Source organism: Ascaphus truei, chromosome 5, assembly GCF_040206685.1.
Source record: "Ascaphus truei isolate aAscTru1 chromosome 5, aAscTru1.hap1, whole genome shotgun sequence".
Taxonomy (NCBI): domain Eukaryota; kingdom Metazoa; phylum Chordata; class Amphibia; order Anura; family Ascaphidae; genus Ascaphus; species Ascaphus truei.
In genome coordinates this window covers 126332763-126354982 of record NC_134487.1, presented here as the reverse complement: position 1 = coordinate 126354982, position 22220 = coordinate 126332763, and the positions used below count along the sequence as shown (strand labels likewise).

Genomic DNA, 22220 nt, shown 5'->3' with positions numbered 1-22220 from the left:
GCTCCTAGTTAGGTAATCTTAAGTAGTACAGCAGTTAAATGATGACAGTATATAAAGCATACGGAAAGTCTCTGTGTAGATAAGGGTAAATGCCCTCTGCATCACAAGCAATAAATAAAGTAGTCATATGCTCCACAGTACTAGTGATTGATTGCTCACTTCCCCCTATTGCATCTGCCTGATTATTGCGCAAGTGGACAATGTATACCCTACAGACTATACCCTTTAATAAAAAAATGTTTATTACTTGAATAGTTGTAGAGACACTATTTGGTCCCCCTATTCGTATAGCCATTACGGCTGATCCTAAACATCTACTGTAGTGTTTATTTACTGGGATCAATATTGTGTTTAATGTTCGTTTTAATACCCCTTATTTTATCTGGATATTGATTAATAAATTATTTGTAATTCACAAACTATCCAGCAGGTGGCTGAGTGCCCTTACTGGGTTTCTGTTTTCCCACGTAGTATATCTCTATAACCTACCCAGGGAGCACCGTCACCACATCATTATTTACAGCTGATGTGGGGTACCCTTATCAGTTAAACATCATCAATACTTCACAGGTTGCTGCTGGCCTTCTATTCTTTAGATATCTTGATAACAATGTTCTCATTAGAATAAAACTGCTGCTGGTTTGGAAATTACATATAACTTCACATTAGAGCAAGTCGAGAGCGCAATTGTCATAATGCGTCTCCTCCTTATAGTATCCCTCCTACAGCTTCAGTACCATTTATTTGGGCAATTTCAGAGTGATTAATTGTGCTAGCGATGTACCTTCTGATCCCTCACAACTTTAGTACTCAAGTGTTCTTAAGAAGATTATAGAATTTACTTATCAAATGCAAACTTGAGCTATTTTATATCATAATATCTCACTTACCGACTTACGGTAAGTGACAATTTAAAGCTCCTAAAAAAATGCAGGTGTGCCAAAGGTGATTATCCCCTGACCCGAGGGTCTCCTAGTGATAAGACAGTAATGGTCCTGCACCCACAGACCTTCTAGTTTAAAACATGGGGGGGGGGGAAGTCATGTACTCTAGCAACACAGATTGTTGCATTAATAATACCTTCTGCCCAGAAATACAGTAATAATCTAGATAAAGCTTTAGAATGTAGACTTTCTGTTCCAACAGACCATAACATGTTGTAGTTAAATCAACAGCAGTGACAAGTCTGAGGAGGCCATGTAACTCCTATATTGCCAATGCAAAAAATGTAAACAAAATCTGCCATTTTCAGTTGCGTAGTTCCCATAACAAGATTTTTGATCTGTTAATAAATGTACATTAAGTCTAACTTAGATAATAAATCTGATCATGTAATACATATAGACCCATATTTACAAAGTGAGAGTCATAAGACACTTCCAGCAGAGGAAGACGCTTTTGGCCCCTTCAAGTAAATAAGCTGGAAGGTGTCTTTCCACATGTCATAGAACCACTTAGTAAATGTTAACAAAAACGGTGGTAACCCGCACTCAAGAATGCAAAGACAATAAGAGAGCCAGATACTGAAAACTATTTTGAGTCAATTTCCCTTTATTGATCAGTTCCTGGCTCTCTTATAGTCTTTGCATCATTGAGTGCGGGTTACCACCATTTTTGTTCAGACGTTACTTTAAGGGATTTAGGGGTCCCTTTGGGTCCTTCACACCTTTATATACCTATTCTAATCTCTACGCTGGAATGCGCATTCCTATATTTTTTTTGTTACACGTAGTAAATGTGGGGCATAGTGTTTGGTTTCCAAGTGACTTGTAACTAAAATGCAAAAAAGTTCTCATGGAATAATGTATTTTTTGTTTTGTATTTTAGGTGCTGCTACAATGTATACCAGATATAAAATAGTAGAGAAGCAAAATGATACGTTCAGATTTATTAATAATAGTTTCAATATATTATCACTAGCAATTGGATTGCTTGGCTGCATTGGCATGGGTATCGTTGCTACATTTCAGGTTGGTTGTATGACACTGTTACCACTGTTACCACTTACAAATGCAATTCTTGACATTTTAATATAAACTGTTAATACCATTACTGCACAACATATGGTGAGCATATAAAATGGCTGTTATCGGAAATACGTTGAGTGGAAAGACCGGTTTGAACTTTTTCCAACTTCGTAGGTGTAACAAAATATTACGAGAAAGACGGACTTCTAAATCCTTACATTTAATAACCCAAAAAGAAATTCATTCATCTCTGACTTCACACGGCCATTAGACAACAATACCTGATTATCTGTACAATGCAAATACCCATTTTATTTGATCTATTATCATCAAGTCAATGGAATGAAAGTCCCTGAACATTAGAACCAATACTTATAGGTTTTTCCATTTGGAGTCTGAAACTTAATGATTGGTTTGATTGGGTACAAACCCCTTTGCAACAAGATCTTAAATATGTTGACGCTCAGTCCTTGACCCTGTCTTATTTGTTTGGATGTTTTTTATTTTATTATTTATCTTAAGAATGTGCATTTTGTGTCCACTGCTCCCTCCCGCATCTTATCCAAGAACTGTTAATGGAGGGAAGAGTAGACACAATCACCAGGAGACAGAAACGGCTGTCTTCTGTAGCTCTATTGAGAAGCGTTACAGCTTCCAAAATCTCACTGTTTATACAGACGGAGCCGGACTTACCGTTTGCATGGACGCGGTCCCGTGACCGCGCCGAATGCGGCTCGGAAGGATTAATGCTGCGGGAGGTACCATTGAAAAGAATGGACCCCCGCAGCACCGTCGCGGCTGCCACCTCCCCCAGCGCCTCGGTTTTTCAGTGTTTCACCCGCGGCCACGCGAACAGTAAGACTGGTTGCATTTGTATGTGACTGCTGTATGCAATGTCGAGGGATTGGCTAACCTCTCAGTTGGTAAAACAGCCAAGGAATGAAAGTTACATTCTACAATACCCCCCCTCCCAACCCCCAAAAAAACAAGATTCTGAGCCAAAGTGTGAGAACCAAATAGATGTGTCTTATTAGGATTCCTTCTTCTATTCACTGTTCACTTAAGTCATCAGACCATGATTCATTGGCCCAGATACATCACTCAATGGTAAGGAAAAGTGGAGATGTTATCTCCAAAAATTAGTACATTTTGGGTCAACTTGTATGGTAAATGTACTAATTTTTGGGGATTACATCTCCAGTTTTCCTTACTACTGCTTGATGTTTCTGGGCCATTGTATGTATGTATGTTTGTATGTATATTTTTATAGTGCCAACTAGGTACACATCGCTGTACCATTTTTACAAACATTTCAATATGATTGCAATACAGGGAATCTGATAATACAGCTGGGATAAGTACATCAAGAAAAATGTACCAATGGGAGAAAGAAATTCCTGACCCAGAGAGCTTCAAATCTAGTTATTGGGTTACCTCTATAGTGTGTAACATATTTTTGTTTCTAACTGGCTATTTTTGTCCATGGATATATACTTTTGAGAGTGAGAAATGCTCTACATTACTACATTGTAGTCAGACAAAACTACAAATGCAACAAATTAGCCTTTATATTATAAAAACAGTGGTGCACAGGGAATGAGACCTCCCCTATAATCTGGTCCCTATAAATCATACAAAATATCAATATTGCTCAGCACTCAGAAAAAGAATCAAACAGTTCATTTAGCAGAAAAAGATTTTTTCTTATTGCAAAATGAGAGGGGGGAAAAATATATATAAAATGTAAAAAAATATTAAGAACATGGTTCCATACTAAGCATGAAGAAAATATATTAGAAAAACTACTTAATAACAGATTTGAAAGGGATCAGCATCATGCATACACCTACTACGGGCTTCTTAGTGCAGAAAGTAACACCACTTCAATAACTTATGTACACAAAGAGGGGCAGAGGGGGCGGCAGAGAGCCCAGTGTAGCAAGGGGCCCGACCAATCATGTCCCCGGGACCACTATCTCCCCTCATCCCACCCGACCAATCGAGCCCTGCACCACTCCCCTGCTGAACAACTCGCCAGGGCCCAGGCCATGAGTGTAGGCCCAGCTGTCCTTTCGGCAAACCCTTGTACACATCTCTGTGGCTAACCTGGAATATTCCGTGCATTTAGTTTTTCTGCATCAGACAGCAACCTAGTCATGTGAATGCTCAGGACCGTTCCCGCTTTGATTTTTATTGTGGTTGGGTTACTGCTTTATTCATGACTAATAATCTTAACCACATGTTCTGCTTTTTTATGACTAATTTTTCTGTTTTTTCCTGAATTGCCAAATTGTAACGGGGTAGTCACTCTAGTGCAGGCGTGAACAAACTTTTTATGCCGAGCCCCCCTTTTTATCCATGAAATTTCTCGGGCCCCTCCTGCCTGATGTAATCAAAATCACATGAAAAAAAAAACCTTTATTAAACGGTATACAATGTGAATACAAATATGTGTAAGGCCGCGCATATAGTGCCCACGACGGCGACGTCACCCGTCGCCGCTAGCGAAAGTTGTATTTCGCTTTGCGGTGGCGGCGTGAGCAACCAGGCCATTGATTGGTTCAGGGGCTGCCACATGAAGCGACAGCCCCTAAAAAATCAAATGTTGCCGGCTTAAAAAAATCGCGTCGCCAAGTCACGCTTACTATAAGTGTGTATATATAACAATATATATATATATATAACAATATAACAAGTGTGCATATATAACAATATAACAAGTGTGCATATATAACAATGCATTTGTTTTCGGGCGTCGCCGGCACTATAAGCGCAGCCTAAATACTTACATACTTCAACAGCTCGCTCTTGCAAAATTAGGCTGCGTCCACGCTACCGCTGAGAGCGGTGACATCACCAACTCTCCAAGCATGAGCACAGGGTGTCCTGCATAATTTAGCAAGCACGAGCGGGGAAGTGTTTACACTTTTTTTTTATTATTTCTGTACATTCATAGTATGAGTGATATAGGTGCACCCTACCCTTTCACTCGCAGAGGATCGCAGCGAAGCAGATTGCCAGCGGAGGAGAGCAGGAACACAGCGCTATTGCAGGGCAGACACCGGAAGGAAGGGCGTTTGACATCACAGCGCTGGGGCGTGCTCCTTCCTCGTACCTCCGAAACACGTGGCCGCCACTTGCACTATTCTGTTTGGGCGAGCGCACATCTTCTTTGCCTGCGCACCCAGGTTTTGCCGCACATGCCCCGCCTAAATAATCTTGCGCCCGGAGCATCCCCCCCTCAGTTTGTGCACCGCTGCATTCAATCACAACACACACACACAATCACAACACACACAACCAACACATACACTCAATCACAACACACACACAGACAACCAACAGGCACAGCACACACAGATCATCTCGAATATGTACGGCCATTATATTTAATAAGATTTAAAAAAATGTTTAAAACAAACAAACTGTAAACACCCATGAATTGCATTTCTGGTTGAATATAATGAAATAACATGAGTAAATGAATACACTATACTGATACTGTACATTTTCCAAGAAAAGAAGAAACTGAGGTTTAATGGGCTGGTATTGCGCTTCACAGCATAGGGATACTGTTATACAGTACATATGTGTGTCATGTACAAAATTGCCTTTTGTTTCCCATATAGTGAAATAAGTTGGTAGCAGGAAATAACTTGAAACTAACATGCACGTTGTTTTGCCTTCCAGGAGCTGGCTGTTCCAATAGTCCATGATGTGGGGGCACTGATAACATTTATCTGTGGTGTTATGTATATTTTCTGCCAGTCCCTCATCTCTTACAAGTCTTGTCCAGAGTGGAACAGTATTGGCACGTGCCGTATAAGAATGACCATTTCTGTTGTGTCAATAATGGCTGTGTTTCCCAGTATCCTTTTGCAGTGACAAACTACATAATATGACTCAACTACATTTTTCTGTTATCTGATTTGTAAAAAAAAAAAATATATATATATATATATATATATATATATATATATATATATATATATATATATCACACGCAACCAATGTATTCTATCCCACTGTTTTCTATATTGTATTGGTATTTTGTAAGTATAGTACTTTATGGTAAAAAAAATTTTAATAACTCTTGCATATTGAAGTTAACAGGGTTTTTTTTGTTTTTGTTTTTTTAAAAGTGTTTTTGTTTGCTTCCCTTTAGAAGCCTAATTGAGCATCTTTACCATTCCCCAAATCTTATCCATCAATTATGTGGGACTGTTGTATAAAATGTCTGGCCATTAGGTTATCCTCCAATGTTACAGAACCCAATTCAGGTAAGTGTACAAAAAAAAATCATTTTTGGCAGAGGGGGGATGGGGAGGGTACCAAGTAAGCGAGAATGTTTGATAGTGGGGTGTTCAGATGATTTAACATGTACAGTATGTAACCATGTAATTGATAAATAGTGGGATGTTCAGATTGAACATGTATAGATGCAGCAGCCAGGATTCAACCACATCTCGAGATGAAAACTGCAATATGCCGCAATATCTCGAGAAGTGGAACGAAGCAGACTATAATGGCCCATCGGATTAACACAGTGGGGTCCCTGCTTTATTAATCCTAACGGGGTGTACCTGTCTGTAAGAGAGGCGCTGTAACCTACCTGAGCGCCTCTAACAAGTGGTCGCGGGGTTTTATTTAATTTTAAACACTACAGTATTGTAGCTGGGGGTCTCTGGAGCTGAACCGTATTGATTTCAGGCCCAGGGACCCCCTACTTCCTGAGTTACAGGCCGGTATCCCTGCTATGTTAAATTCCTGTCGGTCACGTGGGATTTTAATTCTGCAGGGGGAGACCGGCACCCCATAACAGGGCCTGTAACTCGGGAAGTAGGGGGTCCCAAGGCTGAAATTAACTGTACTCAGCTCAGAAGACCCCTTGCTCCCGCACACTAGTATCAAACACCCCTGATTCTTACTCTATAAACACACTTAACATCTACTGCACAATGCAATCCAATAGATATATATGTGGGTATATGTGTATATAAGTGTCAAAAGGAGTGCTACTGGGCGTGGCCAAATGTATACAACAAAAGACAAAAAAGCCCAAAGCTACATCCAATATGACATAAATACTCAGGGAAATACCTATATATTCTCTTGATAAAGAGTCATTTAGTTAAACCCTTTGGCCAAAGCATTATGCAAGCCACATCAAGGCATGATCAAATTGAGGTGAGACTAAATTTTGCAGCTAAAATGTAACCGTACCTGTATTGCCAGACATCATGCAATCATAAAAGCGTACGGTTACAGTGGTTTACACAGCGTGGGCTGTACTTGTGGAGCACAAGATCCAGGTTCTTGGGGTTAACAGTTTGGTGTTTGCTGTTGTCATTTTATCAGTCACCATAGACATAGGCACGTTTTTTTGTTGGACCTAACTGAAGTGTAGCTTTCCTGTTTGTTTTATTTGTATTATTTTATTAATAGTTAATTGGGTAAAGATCCTCACTGACAGAGGTGTTTTTACCTACCCACCGGTGCCTAATAGAACATAGCGTCTTCTATTATGCCCCCAGTGCTAGAGCATAGAGGGTACAGCTATATCACTCAGTCATATATTTTCTGATGTGGTATAATACTTTGATCTGGGAACCTATACGGCCATCGGTATCCTGTACACAGCATTTCATTTTTGAGGCAGTTTACCAATATCACGTTATCATCTGTTCACCATGATCTTATTTTTCTATTTAGACAGTACCTTTAGTGTATTACAATACATATTACGGATATACCCACAGGGTATCAGTGAGGAACACGTTTTGTCCTCAGTTTTATTAGCTATATTAGGCTTGTTAGTCCACACCCTGTACTTGATTAGTATTTGGAGACTGTACCTGATACTTTTATTATTTATTGATCGAGAACACTCATACAGAGTTCATACTTCGACCATAGTTACTATATTGTGTTGTTTTTAAAGCCCTATATTTTATATTCATTTTGGATCATTAAAGTATTTTTAAGAATTCATCAAACATTGATGGTGTTAGAGTGCTTGCCACTAGGTTTTCTGTCCTTGTGTATTTCTATTAGCCTCACCTAGAGAGCACCTCACCACCCACACATTCTAGCTGTAGCAGGGAACTATTGGTGTCTCTACTAGTTACGAGTGTCAGTAGCTATAGTAGTTCTTGAAAAAACTAAATGAGTCCACAGTGATTTCAGAGACGATCATAAGAGTTCATCATAGATATCATTTGAGTACACGCTTTTGAAATGTTACAACGCACATTTTAAGAAGAGACCTGTGTGTGTTGGTCCTAAAAGCTTGTGAACAAGTTACATCTATAAATAACTCTCATGCTGGCCCATGAAAATGTAGTCCAATACGCAAGAGAATCGTATTTTAATTCTAATACTATTAGCTGAATTAAGATTTCCATTCTATCAAATACTATATGAGGCAAACGGTCTCTGTTTGTTTCCCTTACATCTTATCTTTCAGTGTTTGTATGTGCCTCATTCGTTATTACCAAATTAAAACTTCACTGGACACCAGAAGATCAGGTATGGCTTGTTTTTACTTAGTTTATATTCAATATTTACAGTAAGTGATAGTGACCCCACCAAACTAAAACACTCAATAACATGAACAGGTAAATAAACTGCAAATAAAACAAAACAATCATTTATTTTCCTCTGCGTCCCACAGCAGCACACACCTGTGGAGATAGTAACTCCTACATCTAGTTAGGACAGTAGGTTTTGACCTCTGGATGCGGTGTTATACTTCCTCCTGGTCAGTGTCTTTTTGTCCTTCTTGGAGGTAGGATGGAAGGCCCCTTTGTTTTTCAGGATTTTCTTCCCCCAAAGGCTTCGATTAGGAATCACTCTAGAGAGTTCTGCTACACCAGATAGAGATTTATTCCAGTTGTTTTCCTCCGTCCTAACATCACGTTGCATTAATGTATATATTTATGGAGGCGTTGGCTTCTCTGGCCATGAGTAATAGTCCCAAGTGGGTAGTTTAGTGACCTTCAAGCAAGACAGAACATATATGGTTAGGGCTAACCGGCCTCCCACAGCTTTGTGGTAGGTTTCACCCGCTGTAACAGCTCTCCGGTAACCTCAGGAGGTACCTTTTTCCAGTATCCCTCTAATAGCCCTTTGTCATTTCCCACCAAGAGTCGGGGCGGTCGTGTGACTAAGTTCTTTTAACATTACTAGATTTCTGTCTACAGGAATGTAGGATTTAGGCATGTATTGTGGCTGCTGGAATGTATTTTAGTCTCCCTCTACAAAATTGTTGTGCCTTAATATGTCTTAAGATGTCTGTTAATCAGGACCCCACAATGGAGAGCTGTCAGGACATTAAAGCAGCAGTCCAAGCTGCCATTTAAAAAAAAAAAAAACATTCCTCTTTAATATGTGCATCAATACAATTCACACAATGATAAGTAATTAGCTAAGTTGCCAATCAATCCATTCTCCTGTGATCGATCGGGAAGATTCATCTCGGGGTTCACTAAATGTCTGTCAGTGCAGCAGAAGAGGACCAAAGATGCAAAGTTCTGTGGGGAAGGTAATATGACCAGGCAGTCACTCTATACAATTGGTGCACTACTAGAGAGAGGCCAGGGCTCAAAATGGGGTGTGCCAGAAGTGAATGGTTACTATTGAAAGAAAAAATGCTTCTTACATTATAATATATTAAAAATGTAATTCAAAGTTATAGGTTTTTTTTTGTTTTTTTTTAATGCTACAAGTATTTTCTCATACTACAGAATTGATTTATTTAAAAAAACACACGTAGAATATTGCTTGTACTGCAGCTTTAAAAGAACAGAAGGTGTGTCTGAATCTAAGACCCATAAAAGTAGTGTAAAAAGCCAAGTATTTAACATATAATGCTTGTGGGAATGTATTACTAGATACATATAAGAAGAAATTATAGAATGTCAAGATTGTATTTAAGAAGTGGCAGCTAAGGAACTTCTTCCTCAAGCGTAGCATGTGTTCTCATGGTCCAAGTCAGCAATGCAGGAAACATTTAATTCCTATAAACAATCACCTCAACCAGCATTTGGGGTAGAGATGTCTACCTATATGTTTGGGTTTCTTCCTAAGGAGAATCAGATGTAGACAAGAATTTAAAGATGCATTCTGCTCTTCAGAGGAAGAAGGTAAATTGAGATGAATTGTTCTCTTTTAACACCAATGATATTGATACACTTATCATATAAATGAGGAGATGTTATGAAAATTGAAGACATGAAAGTACCTCTTAATAAACAGAGCAAGATGATTTGGGGGGCCTGTGAGAAGGAACGTGGGGGCCTGTGAGAAGGAATGTGGTGGGCCTGTGGGAAGGAATGTGGTGGACCTGTGAGAAGGAACGTGGGGGGGGCCTGTGAGAAGGAACGTGGGGGGGCCTGTGAGAAGGAACGTGGGGGGGGCCTGTGAGAAGGGACGTGGGGGGCCTGTGAGAAGGAACGTGGGGGGCCTGTGAGAAGGAACGTGGGGGGGCCTGTGAGAAGGAACATGGGGGGCCTGTGAGAAGGAATGTGGGGGGGGCCTGTGAGAAGGAACGTGGGGGGGCCTGTGAGAAGGAACGTGGGGGGGCCTGTGAGAAGGAATGTGGGGGGCCTGTGGGAAGGAACGTGGTGGGGCCTGTGAGAAGGAACATGGGGGAGCCTGTGAGAAGGAACGTGGGGGGGCCTGTGAGAAGGAACGTGGGGGGGCCTGCAGACCTCCTGCTCATCTACACTATTATTAAAACTAAACTAAAAAAATGAACTAATTAATTACCGTAGTGGCTATCTGCTATGGTAATGAAGCTGCTTTAATGTCATTTTTATTAATAGTGTGCCGGAGCAGGGGGTCTCCTGAGATGAACCGCATTGATTTCATGTCCGGAGACCCCCTGCTTCCCAAGTTACACTATTAATAAAAATTACATTAAAGCAGCTTCATTACCTTAGCGGATAGCCGCTAAGGCAAAGAAGAAGTTAAGGCACAATAGCAGGTTTATTGAGGGCACAGGGGGTGAGTGAAGCGGTACTTGGTCCTTCACTCACCCCCTCTGCCCCCAATAAACATTACAATATGTTAACCACCAATACACGTCCCTCGTACCCCCACATAAAAACATTTTTTATACACAGGATTGATGCCAGAGGCCGGCGGGGGTCCAGCAGGTGTTTGTGGACCTTCATGTGGTCCCCACAGGTGTCCTGTGGCCCCACAGGGGTCTCCGGGTGGTCCCCGCGGTTGTCTGGGGGGTCTCCGGGTAGTCCCCGTGGGTGTCCGGGGGCCCTCGGGTAGTCCCAGTGAGTGGTCCTCATGGGTGTCTGGGGGCCCTCGAGTGGTCCCCGCGGGGGTCCTCGGGTGGTCCCTCTGTGTGTTCAGAGGTCCTCGGGTGGTCCCTGCGGGTCCCCGCTGGCCTGCGGTACCAAACCTGTGGCAAATGATTTTATTGTAACACATTGCAATAAATACACCACCCCCCTCCCTACCCCACCAGTACATACAGTACAGTACTGGGCAAAATTACTATTACCCGGATATGGATAATAGCTCATTTGCCCATTATAAAATCAAACATTAGCCAGCCAGCATAAATAAAGTAAATAAAACGTTCAACTTACCCCAGTCATCATGAAGGGTGTCCTCGTCAGCATACTGCAGGTCCATGTCCTCAGTTGCCAGAAAGAATACAAGAAAAAATACTATCTAACGACCCCTAACCCCTTAATCACCTTAGCAGTTAATAACCACTATAGTAATTAAGGGGTTAACCCCCCCCCCATTCCCCACTACCCACCCGGGAGGCCTAAGCACCAACCACGGACCCACTATACCCACCCAGTACCCATTGATTGGTACAGTGATATATCATACCCATATAATATGGGCATGATAAGCCACTATATCAATGGTCAACCTAATAAACATAATTAAGGCTAAAAAAATACAAAATAATCACATACAGTAAATACAGAAGCACCTAAACACCCCAGCAATAAAATAACTAAATAGCCTAATAGTACACATCACAAATAATTATCACCAAAATAGCCAAATTATTACAATTATGTTATTCCAAAACAATACAATTAAATATACAACTATCCAAGCAAACTATTAAACAAATAAAACCACTAGCCAACAAAACAATTAATTAATTTACAACACTAACCAACAAAACAATTAATGAATTAAAACCAGTAGCCAACAAAACTAATAAATAATTTAAAATACTAACCAATCAAAATGTAGTAAAAATAAGCCACCCAAATTCAAAACCATTTAAACCAAACAATAAACACAAATAGAAACAATAACAATCAATAGAAAACAAGTATTTGCCAAAAAAAATGCATTGTCTGTCACTGTATTTATCTGTACCCTAAACGGGCACAGATTAATACATTATCAGTCAATGGGCAATGAAAAACATTAAAAGAAACAAATACAATCAGCAAGCATGTAAAAATAAAATTACATACGTTCAATATTTTTCTTACCTTTAGAAGCGTTGGCCCTCCGAATCCCGGCCTAGTTGCCAAGTGGTGTTATTAATTAATTGACTTGTTGGCTAGTGCTTTTATTTATTTATTTAATTGATTGGTTGGCTAGTGTTTTTATTTATTTAATTGTTTGGCTAGTGTTTGTATTTATTTAAATGTTAGCAAAAAAATAAATTTCCCACAGGATTGATACCTCAAGCCAGCGGGGACCACCCGGGGACTACCTGAGGACTCCCGCGGGGACCACCCGAGGGCCCCCAGACACCAACGGGGAACACCTGAGGACCCCCAGACACCCGCGGGGACCACCCGGGGACCCCCGTCGGCCTCTGGTATCAATCCTGTGTATAAAAAAAATAAAAATGCTTTTATGTGAGTTGTGTAGTGGTGGTTAGTACATATTGCAATGTTTATTGGGGGCAGAGGGGGTGAGTGAAGGGCCAAGTACCCGCTTCACTCACAACCTTTTAGTAGTCCTTTTGTGCCCCAACATCCAATAAAAGTACAGTAACTAAGACAAAAAGACCACAGTACCAGTTTTCTCTAAATTAAGAAGCGTCTGACAGTATAGCCGAGAGGGACAGGATGGCCATCCTCTTATGGAGATTTATTTTTTTGGAGGTTTTGGGAATATATGATAACTGATCAATATCTAGAGGCTGCGCCATAAAATTCCAGGACTGTCCACCAGAGAGGTACATTCTTTAAAAACACATCTTTCTGTCCCTTAAATAAGAAAGCAGTAGAAGAGGCAATCAACAGAAGTTCCCAAAGGAACCCATTCTAACCTATTTAGGACATATTTGATATTCTTGGCACTTTCTCTTGGTCTGCCATCAGCACAACGAGATGGGAGTAGTGCACCCCCTAGCGGTGCTACTCAGAGGAATCCAAACTTAAATGTTGTACATATACAAGATCCTGACAAGCATGAGTCCAGCATAAGTCCATGTAAAGTATCCCACGTAGCCACAAAGAAAATCAGTGATCTAGCCCACTCAATAGCGTCCAGCAGGAGGTATGTCTTATATGAGGTAGCCGATATAAATAAATAACTCACTGTTTTGGTGTGGGATCCGGACGCTGTCGGCGTGCTCCTACCGAAGGATAACAGCGAGAAAAAAATTGGTGAGGCAGTGCAGCTGCCTTAGGAAAAGATGCAGACCAGGACTCTTCTAAGTCAGTAAAAAGCTTTAATGGCACATCACAGCAAAAAAATCCACTCTTGTGCGTTTCACGCGAGGAACCGCGCTTTATCAAAGAGTTATCATCAGCACTAAGAGTTTACACCAAAGCGATAATAATAATGGCAGCAGCCTTACATCTGGACAGTATTGGGGGCATCCCATATTCAAATGACTGGGTGCTAAAGGCAAGTGTGTTACTGAAATGTACAAAAAGATAGTTCAATAGTCATACAAGTTTTATCAAAACACTGTTGCATTTTCAAATGTGAGAAAAGCAAACTGATTCCTTTTCGGAACCTGCAGTTCCTAGTACTAGTGTTCAATACTGTCAGCGAAGCGATATCTATTTCTCTTCCATAATGCAAGATACTAATTGCAAAAGAGTTAAAGCTCAAGGGTGGTCTTCCATAAGAAATTGTATGAAGTTAATAGAATTAATGTCAAGCTCCACAGAAGTGGAGGTGTGGATAGTGCATCTCCGACAGGAGGTATATGAGATCATTAAAGAGAAATGTCCTGGCAGTTTTGTATATGGTACAGTTACTATAGGCAGGGGAATTCTTATCTCGGTACAGACAAAGATGTCATGGTTGGAGAATTTCAAGAATCTCACAGTATGATGTCCTCTCGCTACCCATTACTGGACTGTAATAATAACAGATGCGCCAGTCAATATGGATGGAGAGCCCACCACAACCATTATTTAACACATACAGTAGAAGCTGAAAACTCCAAGAGAGAATGCTGCAGGCAAACATTCTAAATGAGAACAGTGTTTTTTTGGCAATTATACATTTCCCGGCTTTGATCAGAAGCCAATCTCTCAGACTTCAGACCGATAATTCAACTACGGTTGTTATCTAAACAAACGGTGGCACAAATAGTGTCAAGATGTTTAAAACAGTATGTATTGGCATGGGCAGATTAAAATGTTCCACATATCTCAGCACTTTACGTCCAGGGTTTGGAAAATGTCATGGCTGCATTTCTCAGTCGCTCTCAGGGAATGGTAATTGCATCCAGAAGGTTATCCAGAGATGGGGATATCCACATATAGGTTGTATGGCTATCAGGAGCAATGGAAACCTTGCTACGTGATCTGACATAGACACTTTTGTCACACATTATAACACTGACATAATTTAATTAGTAGATGCAGCCTTTGGCTATCTTTTTTTCTTATTGGTATGGGACATCCTACAGGTGTTTGCTGCCCTCGCATGCTGAAGAACCAGATCGTTTTTCTTACCGATATTTTCCTTTTCCTTTACTCCAGTAACGGTAGCGTGCACACATATTTCCCCCCACTCATTATGAAGCACCTTTAGTTTTTTCTCTTGTATATTTTTTTTATTTTGTATTTGATTTATTGCTTAGAACGACATTTGACCATGAAGAAGTATAGGTCCCTTTGTAGCCCCTCCTCCAGAGGTCAAATCCTTCTGTCCTACCTAGAGAGTAGAGCTATGATCCCCACAGGTGTGCAGCTATTAGTGAAGCAGAAGAAAGGAGATTATAATGAAGAAAACAAAAATCTGTTTTTATAGCACGGCAAGTGTACCATACATAGTATGTGAAATACACACTTGACTATATTCCTTTTTACTCAAACCACAAGGTATGCTCCATCTAAACCCATTCTAGAAGGTGTGATCTCTGATTGGTAGATAACACCGTGTAAATAATTCACGTCAATGCCAGTTTCATTCCCGTCGTGTACTTTAAATTAAATGTAATTTAAAGTGCAGTATCGCACTTTAAAGGAATAAGGTCCAATATCTGATAGAATAACAGCTAAAGAAACTGTAATATGGCTGGGTAGATATGATCCATTTATTAGCCCATGGGTCTTAAGAGATGCAACATCTCAGGACCTGACACTAAGAACATTCTCAAGCAAGTGTTCCTGAGGACCTTTATCTCTAAAGCCCAGCTGCACTTAAAGTAAAAACTCATGGTCTTATAACACCTTATTGTACATTTTTTACATGCTAGAATATATTATATCTTTTTAAATTTCACCTAAAAATCTTGACTAAAAAAACCTAACATATTCCACATATCATATGTAAGATCGTATCAAACAAATTGTTGCGAGGTTGTATAACCTAGTAGATGCCTCCAGTTGTATATATATCCCTTCAAACTTCCCTCTAAATAACATAGCGATAGGCCTATGTGCTCAAAAAGGAGCACATCTGAGGTACCCTGGGAAATATGCTTAATGACTATGCAAAGTATATTTAAATGAGTCACACCCCACACCTAAAATATTTCGATATGACCAATAATTACAAGTCTAAGAGCCCTTGTGATTAAGGGGGTACTGGAGTCAGACCCAACAGGATAAGAGCCCACAACCTCTGCTATTCAGGGCTGCAGCTCTAACATTGTACTAAACCAGATACTGGGAAATGCTATTGCCACAGCATACTTTTGAGCTCTACTGCTTACACTTGTAGCCCTCTCCCCCTGGTTTCCTTTAAAAGCCGACCATTTCCACTTCCTAGTGGCTAGTTCAATGTTCCTTGTACATAAATCGGAGCATACCTGAGACACCTGGGGGATATGGGAAAGGCGAGTTTCCCAGCATCTGGTTTAGTTCAATGCTAGAGCTGTTTCCCTGAATAGCACCTCCTGCTTCACCACGACCACCACACAAGTCCTAGTTCAGGCTCTGGAGGGATCTCGCAATTCCTATCTCGCCTCCTGGAAGAAATGTGAGCTGTTGTCAAGCGGTTTAGCCTTTGCACTTTCGGAGCTACTATAAATTCATCTAGTTTAATAAGAAAAGAAAAATGCGAGTTTGGTCATTGTGCTCAGATTAGCAGACCTGGAATGAACAAAAAAAACACATTTTCCGCACAGTTTGGACATGCGAGAAGGGCTTACAGAATAGCAAAACACGCAAATCCCATCGGAATGGGCTCTTTCGGCATGGATTTGCACAACTCACAGTTACTAGAATATCCCCCTATGCGTTTGTTTATTTTATTTATGACCTTTTTTTTAGTATTTTTTTTATTAATCTGGGTGATATGTTTTTCACTGAATTATCTTTTATGGCCAAATTATTCAACCTTTTAGGCAACTTGCAAATATCAACTTTTAGCACTTGCATGAATAAAGCACAACTTCGTAGAATGAAGAATATGCTGTTTCTTTGTGCCATGATGAATGTGTTCATTGCAATTATTTAATTGATCTAAAATCTTTCCGTTATTTATTATATAGGAGTTTTTCAGACCAATACTTTCAGTGGTGCAGAATGTAGTTAAATACATGAACCATTTGCACAGTACAAATAGTCGATTGTCCCGTCTTTGTTTCTGCTTAAAATGGGCATGTTTTTAACACTTCTATATCCTTACATTTAACAGAATAAAGTAGAAAGTGCTTTTTCGATTTAGTCAACTATAGAGTTCCTTTGTGACTCGTTTGTATGTCACTTAAGTACTTTCTTTGGAGTAATTCCAGGGGAATTAAATTGCACTATATCACTTTTGACATACTACGTAGACCTCATAGTTTTTATTAATGAGAAGTCTTCAAGAACTCTAGTAGTATGAGCATAGTGTGCACCAACTACAGAACTGTGATACATTGTTGTCACAAAGCTGTGAATCAAGACCATACCTGTTAGCGATCATGTTCATTAGTATTGATTGTAATGGTGTTTGGAAAGTTGTCTGTCTCTGTACTTGTTTGAAAGTGCTTCCCATGGTAAATGTGGATAAATAATGCTTTAAACTTGAATTAAGAGTGTTTTATTGGTTTCCTTTACACGTGATTCATCCAGTGCTTGCATGCGCATCATTCATTAACTTGAACAGAATTGACTGGGATCCAAGTGATGAGGTATGTTATACTGCTACTACACACTGACATCAAATGCTGTCATGCTAAATAAAAGCGCGTGTACCAACTGCTTGCATCTCGGGCAGACATAAAGCATAATTGTAAAGAGACAAAATTATTGGGCTGGTTAGGTTAATCATGAGAAAAATAATTTATTGTTTGTTATTTATGTTTACATAATACTGATATGATTCATCATTTTAATGCAACAAGAATTAGCAAATGACTCCATAAACAAGTTTATGAATATCGGGGTAATTTTCAAAACTGCTGAAACCAAACTGCGCTGTAATAGCAGCCATAATCTGGTGAATGATCCCATAGATCTACTGTACAATGCCACCACCAAAATAATAAACTGGTTTGTGGAGGTAGGGTACTAAATACCACCCAGTATCTTCACAAAGAGTCTCTATTTTCTTTTAGGGCTATCCATATCACCTGTCAAGTGCTATCTGTGAGTGGATAGTAGCATTTGGCTTTATTTCCTACTTCCTTACCTTCATCAAAGACTTTCAGGTTGGTATACAGGTATCGGACATACTTATAAATGGATATATTTCCCCTTGTGATAAAGCCATTTGTCTTTAAACAGTGCTATGGTAATAATTTACTGAATCTTGCACAGTCTTTCTATGCTGAGTCTGTCACGAGGACTTGAGGAATAAAGATGCCTGGCATTGCTGTGCATGAACTGTGGTTGTTTATGTAAGGAACACACACACACACACACACACACGAAAGTCTATTGTTAAGGACTCCTATTAGTTCTAAACCAAGGTGTCACTGGCAGGTAGTCCAGTATAAATTGCATAAACGTCCAGCACACTTTGACATTTTCTCAGAAAGTATTTTCTTAGGCAATCAATCATCTAATAAAATATTTCCTGAGAAAATTTCCACATGTGCTGGATCTTTATACACGATGTACAGTATGTATGTATATCTTTATTTATATAGCGCAATTCATGTACATGGTGCTCCACAGCAGTAATACACGTGATATAATAATATAACACATAATGGGAATAAGCGCTTCAGACATAAAAGGAACAACAGGAAAAGGAGTGCCTGCCCCAAAGAGGTTACAATCTAGGTGCATATACACACCTTAATGTTGCCCTATGCTATGAGGGTGATTGCCAACTTTCTAAGTTACTTTTTTTAAGGATTTCCTAAGAAGGTTCAAGAGACTGCATTAGGCCTCGGTCCCGCTGCGCTCATTGGCGTGGGCGGCCACACGCGAGTTCCCCACCAGCAGGGGAATCCTCCCGAGCCGGTCCCGGTCCCCCCTGGCGGCACAGCGCACTACACGCTGTGGCGCGTCAGCCGCTATGGGACACAAGAAAATGGTGTTCCCTAGCGTTGACGCGTCACATGGTGTGGCTGTAAGCCAATGGGGAGGGGAGGCTTCGGGAGGAGGTGAGGCTTCGGGGAGCGGGGAGGAGTGTGGAGTGACAGCGGCGTGCCTGTCTGTGTGTGTGTCTGAGTGCGTGCGTGCCTGTCTGTGTGTGTGTGTGTGTCTGAGTGCGTGAGTGCCTGTCTGTGTGTGTGTATGTGTGTGCCTGAGTGCGTGAGTGCCTGCCTCTGTCTGTCTGTGTGTGTGTGTGTGTGTGTGTGTGTGTGTGTGTATGAGTGCCTACGTGTGTGTGTGTGTGTGTGTGTGTGTGTGTGTGTGTGTGTGTGTGTGTGTGTGTGTGTGTGTGTGTGTGTGTGTGTGTGTGTGTGTGCCTGCGTGTGTGTGTGTGTGTGCCTTCGTGTGTGTGTTGCTTACCTTCAATCAGCAGCTCCAGCCCGAGCCCGTGGAGGGAGGGGGGGAGAGTAGCGGGTCCCTCCGCTCAAGCCACGCCCCCCCTCCCTGTCAATCCTCCCAGTCAATCCTCCCACTCCCACCCACCTCCCGCTCCGGCTCCCGCTCCCTACAGACCGCATATCGCGGTCTGTGTATGTCAGCGCACCGCCTGTCTGCAGTGCGGGCGCGCTGACTCTGGGAGCGTGGCCTTAGCCTTAACTGTAATCGGTACCTGAAGGGGATGCATTTTAAATGATCTCTTGGATATGTTTTACTAACTATTCATGTACCTAAACCCCTATTCATAAATGTTGTTTCCATTGCTGAAGCTCCCTCTTCTACCTCATTACAAGTTGCACATACAGCACCATCGCTCGGAAACTCCCATTGACTTCACTTTAGATTGTGATGTTGCCTAATCAGCCCTATGATCAGAAAAAGGATTATAAAAAAAGAACACACACTGACAACTTAAAGAAAAGTGCTAACCCCATCCCCCCTTCTTTTTTGCTGCTCCATCACTGTGTACCCCAATATGCCCCCCCCCCCCCCCCCCCGCCCCCCTCACTATCTTATTTCCATCTCTTTTTCTGTCCATATTGAATTTCTGCCAGAGATTTCAGGCAAGGAGATTACTCTTTTTAAGCTTGGGAAACAACAGATAAACAGCTCGTCTGCCGCTTAAACATACAAAAGGACGACACATACCATATCTCAATTATAGATGTTTATGTTGTGAGAAAATACTATGTACAGTGTATCTTGTTTCTAATCTTACACCCCCCTTGTAAAGGGAAGACTTGTTTATCTCTGAAAACGCAATTAAAAAAAGATTGAAACAAAAAAGAAAAGCGCTAACACAGGAACCCAGGTGCCTACAGGAACAATCATGGACCTTAGTGGCAAAAGCTAGAAGGCTTCATCCTTTTTGCTTATTGTGCTCATGAGCTATTTGCATCTCTGAAAGACTTGGGGTAGGTAACGCTGTAGAACTGGCGACTCTGCGGGTGACCCTCACCAAACAAAACAAGCCTAATTGATTTAACACAGCCCAACAAGGAAGACAGCAATGCTCCAGTATTTGTGAAATTACCCTCCTTCTGTACAATAATTTAATGCTTTTGTCATACTTCTTCACTCCAGGTGATGCTAACCTACAGTATGTGTTCTTAAAGCCACGTAGGGTTACAGCAGAGAAACATATCATTATGATTGTCTTATTGAAACTGCACCTTCTAAACACGTGAAAACATAAAACGCTGGTGTATATTCTACAGTCAGAAATAAACTGGCAGGTTATAATGTGACACTGAAAACCAGTAATCAACCATTTAGGTAAAAAATAGTACCCCAGTGACCTATTATATTTCTAATGGTGATGGGTAAGCAGAGAAACCTCAATGCGTAATAGAAGAATGGGGGTTGTTAAACAGTGATAGTGCCGATCGGGGCACGAAAACTACCAACGCAGTCAACTGAAGTCTCAGGACGATAATGCCTCAAACTGAACAGCTTAATTAATCATTTTTAAGCTAGGTATAATAAAATGAATACATAACCACAAATGATATGAAAATTATTATGTCCTGGGTAATTAGTTTATTAGCTTTTCATTTTAACTCGATGAAAATAAGCTGATTTAATATATAAAGCGAATAAGATTTAGGTAATATTTTATATGTACATTTATGGAATTGTATGGTTATTAATATATAGAAAATTGATTATTTTGTAAACGGTCATGCAATAAATATTTTTAATTGGCTTTTTTTTTTTTCAGGGTGTCAGTCTAAGGATATTAACAGAAATAAAGGATGACTTCCGATAACAGCTAAGAAGAATATTTATTTTGGAGAAAACCCTGCAAGACAGGAGGACAATATTATGACTTGTACACAATTTGCACTTATTTGAACTATGCAAGTTTTCTGTCTGGGAAGCAGCAAGTTAACGTTTTCTAATATTTTGAAACTGATATTTCCAGAAAGGCTATTTTTATTCTCTAGATTAGGTCTCATATTATAATTTTTTATATGATTTGTGTTACTATGCCAATAAATCACTCAAGAAAAAGCTTGTTTTGTTTGATTGCCTTTTAATGCCTTAAATGCATTATTGATTAAATATATCTAAGATATATCTATAAAAAAAATATGGCTGATACAGCTTTCAACATAATTAATTTAGAGGCATCTTCTGAATCTACTGCTTTGGTGTGGACGCAATTATTCTTGGACCATTACCATCTAGACCAGTGGTAGGCAACATCACATACTTCAAGGGACGTTGCATCCGTGGGTAGGATCTTCTGTCTGCAGCTGGGGGAAAGGAGGGAGGAACTACAATCTAACGTAGCAACATCTCTGCCCCCACTGTGAGGGCTACAGTATGTGATGCCCCGGGCCGCCTGTTGCCCTCCAATGATCTAGATCAGTGTTTTGTTTTCCAACTTGTGTTTTATTATTTTAAAAAGAAGGGGAGGGGAGAGGGAAAGGGGATACAGAAAATAAAAAGGGGGGGGGGGTGTAGACCAGTGGTTTTTAACCTTTTTTTTATTATTATTCTTGGGGCACCCCTAACCATAGTGTTCAATTGCTGAGGCATCCCCACACCAGAACAGTCAGTCACAGAAGATACAAGACAGACAGGAGAAAGGAGGCAGAATCACAGGAGAGGGCAGAGTCGCAGTAATCAGAGGGGACAGGGAGACGGGGGACAGTCACGGGATTGTAGGGGGTCACAGAGTAGAGAGTTACAGAGTCACAAGTGGGCAGAGTCACGTGGTAGAGAGTCATGGTAGTTGCAGGAGGCAAAAAATCCAGGGGCAAAGAGTCACGGGACAGAGTTTTAGCGTCACGGGGCAGGGAGTCATGGGAAAAAGTCACAGGGGTCAGAGTCACGGGGCAGGGAGTTTCAGCGTCACGGG

The 22220-nt window shown here is 40.7% G+C and overlaps 1 protein-coding gene across 6 annotated transcripts in view; it reads left to right on the top strand.

Moving 5' to 3' along the window:
- The window catches only part of DRAM1 (DNA damage regulated autophagy modulator 1), a 60577-nt gene extending 39209 nt beyond the window's left edge, over positions 1 to 21368 (top strand). For 3 of the 6 annotated variants that reach the window (XM_075600633.1, XM_075600630.1, XM_075600631.1), the window contains 5 exons: positions 1828 to 1970; positions 5658 to 5835; positions 8434 to 8495; positions 17929 to 18033; positions 21075 to 21368. In XM_075600633.1, coding sequence (XP_075456748.1) covers positions 1828 to 1970; positions 5658 to 5835; positions 8434 to 8495; positions 17929 to 18033; positions 21075 to 21122 — 536 coding nt within the window. In that variant the 3' untranslated portion in view covers positions 21123 to 21368. Of the gene's footprint in view, positions 1 to 1827; positions 1971 to 5657; positions 5836 to 8433; positions 8496 to 17443; positions 17503 to 17928; positions 18034 to 21074 lie in introns of all 6 variants that reach the window. The other 3 variants (XM_075600634.1, XM_075600635.1, XM_075600636.1) reach the window with 3 other exon arrangements.
- The last annotated feature ends 852 nt before the right edge of the window (positions 21369 to 22220 follow it).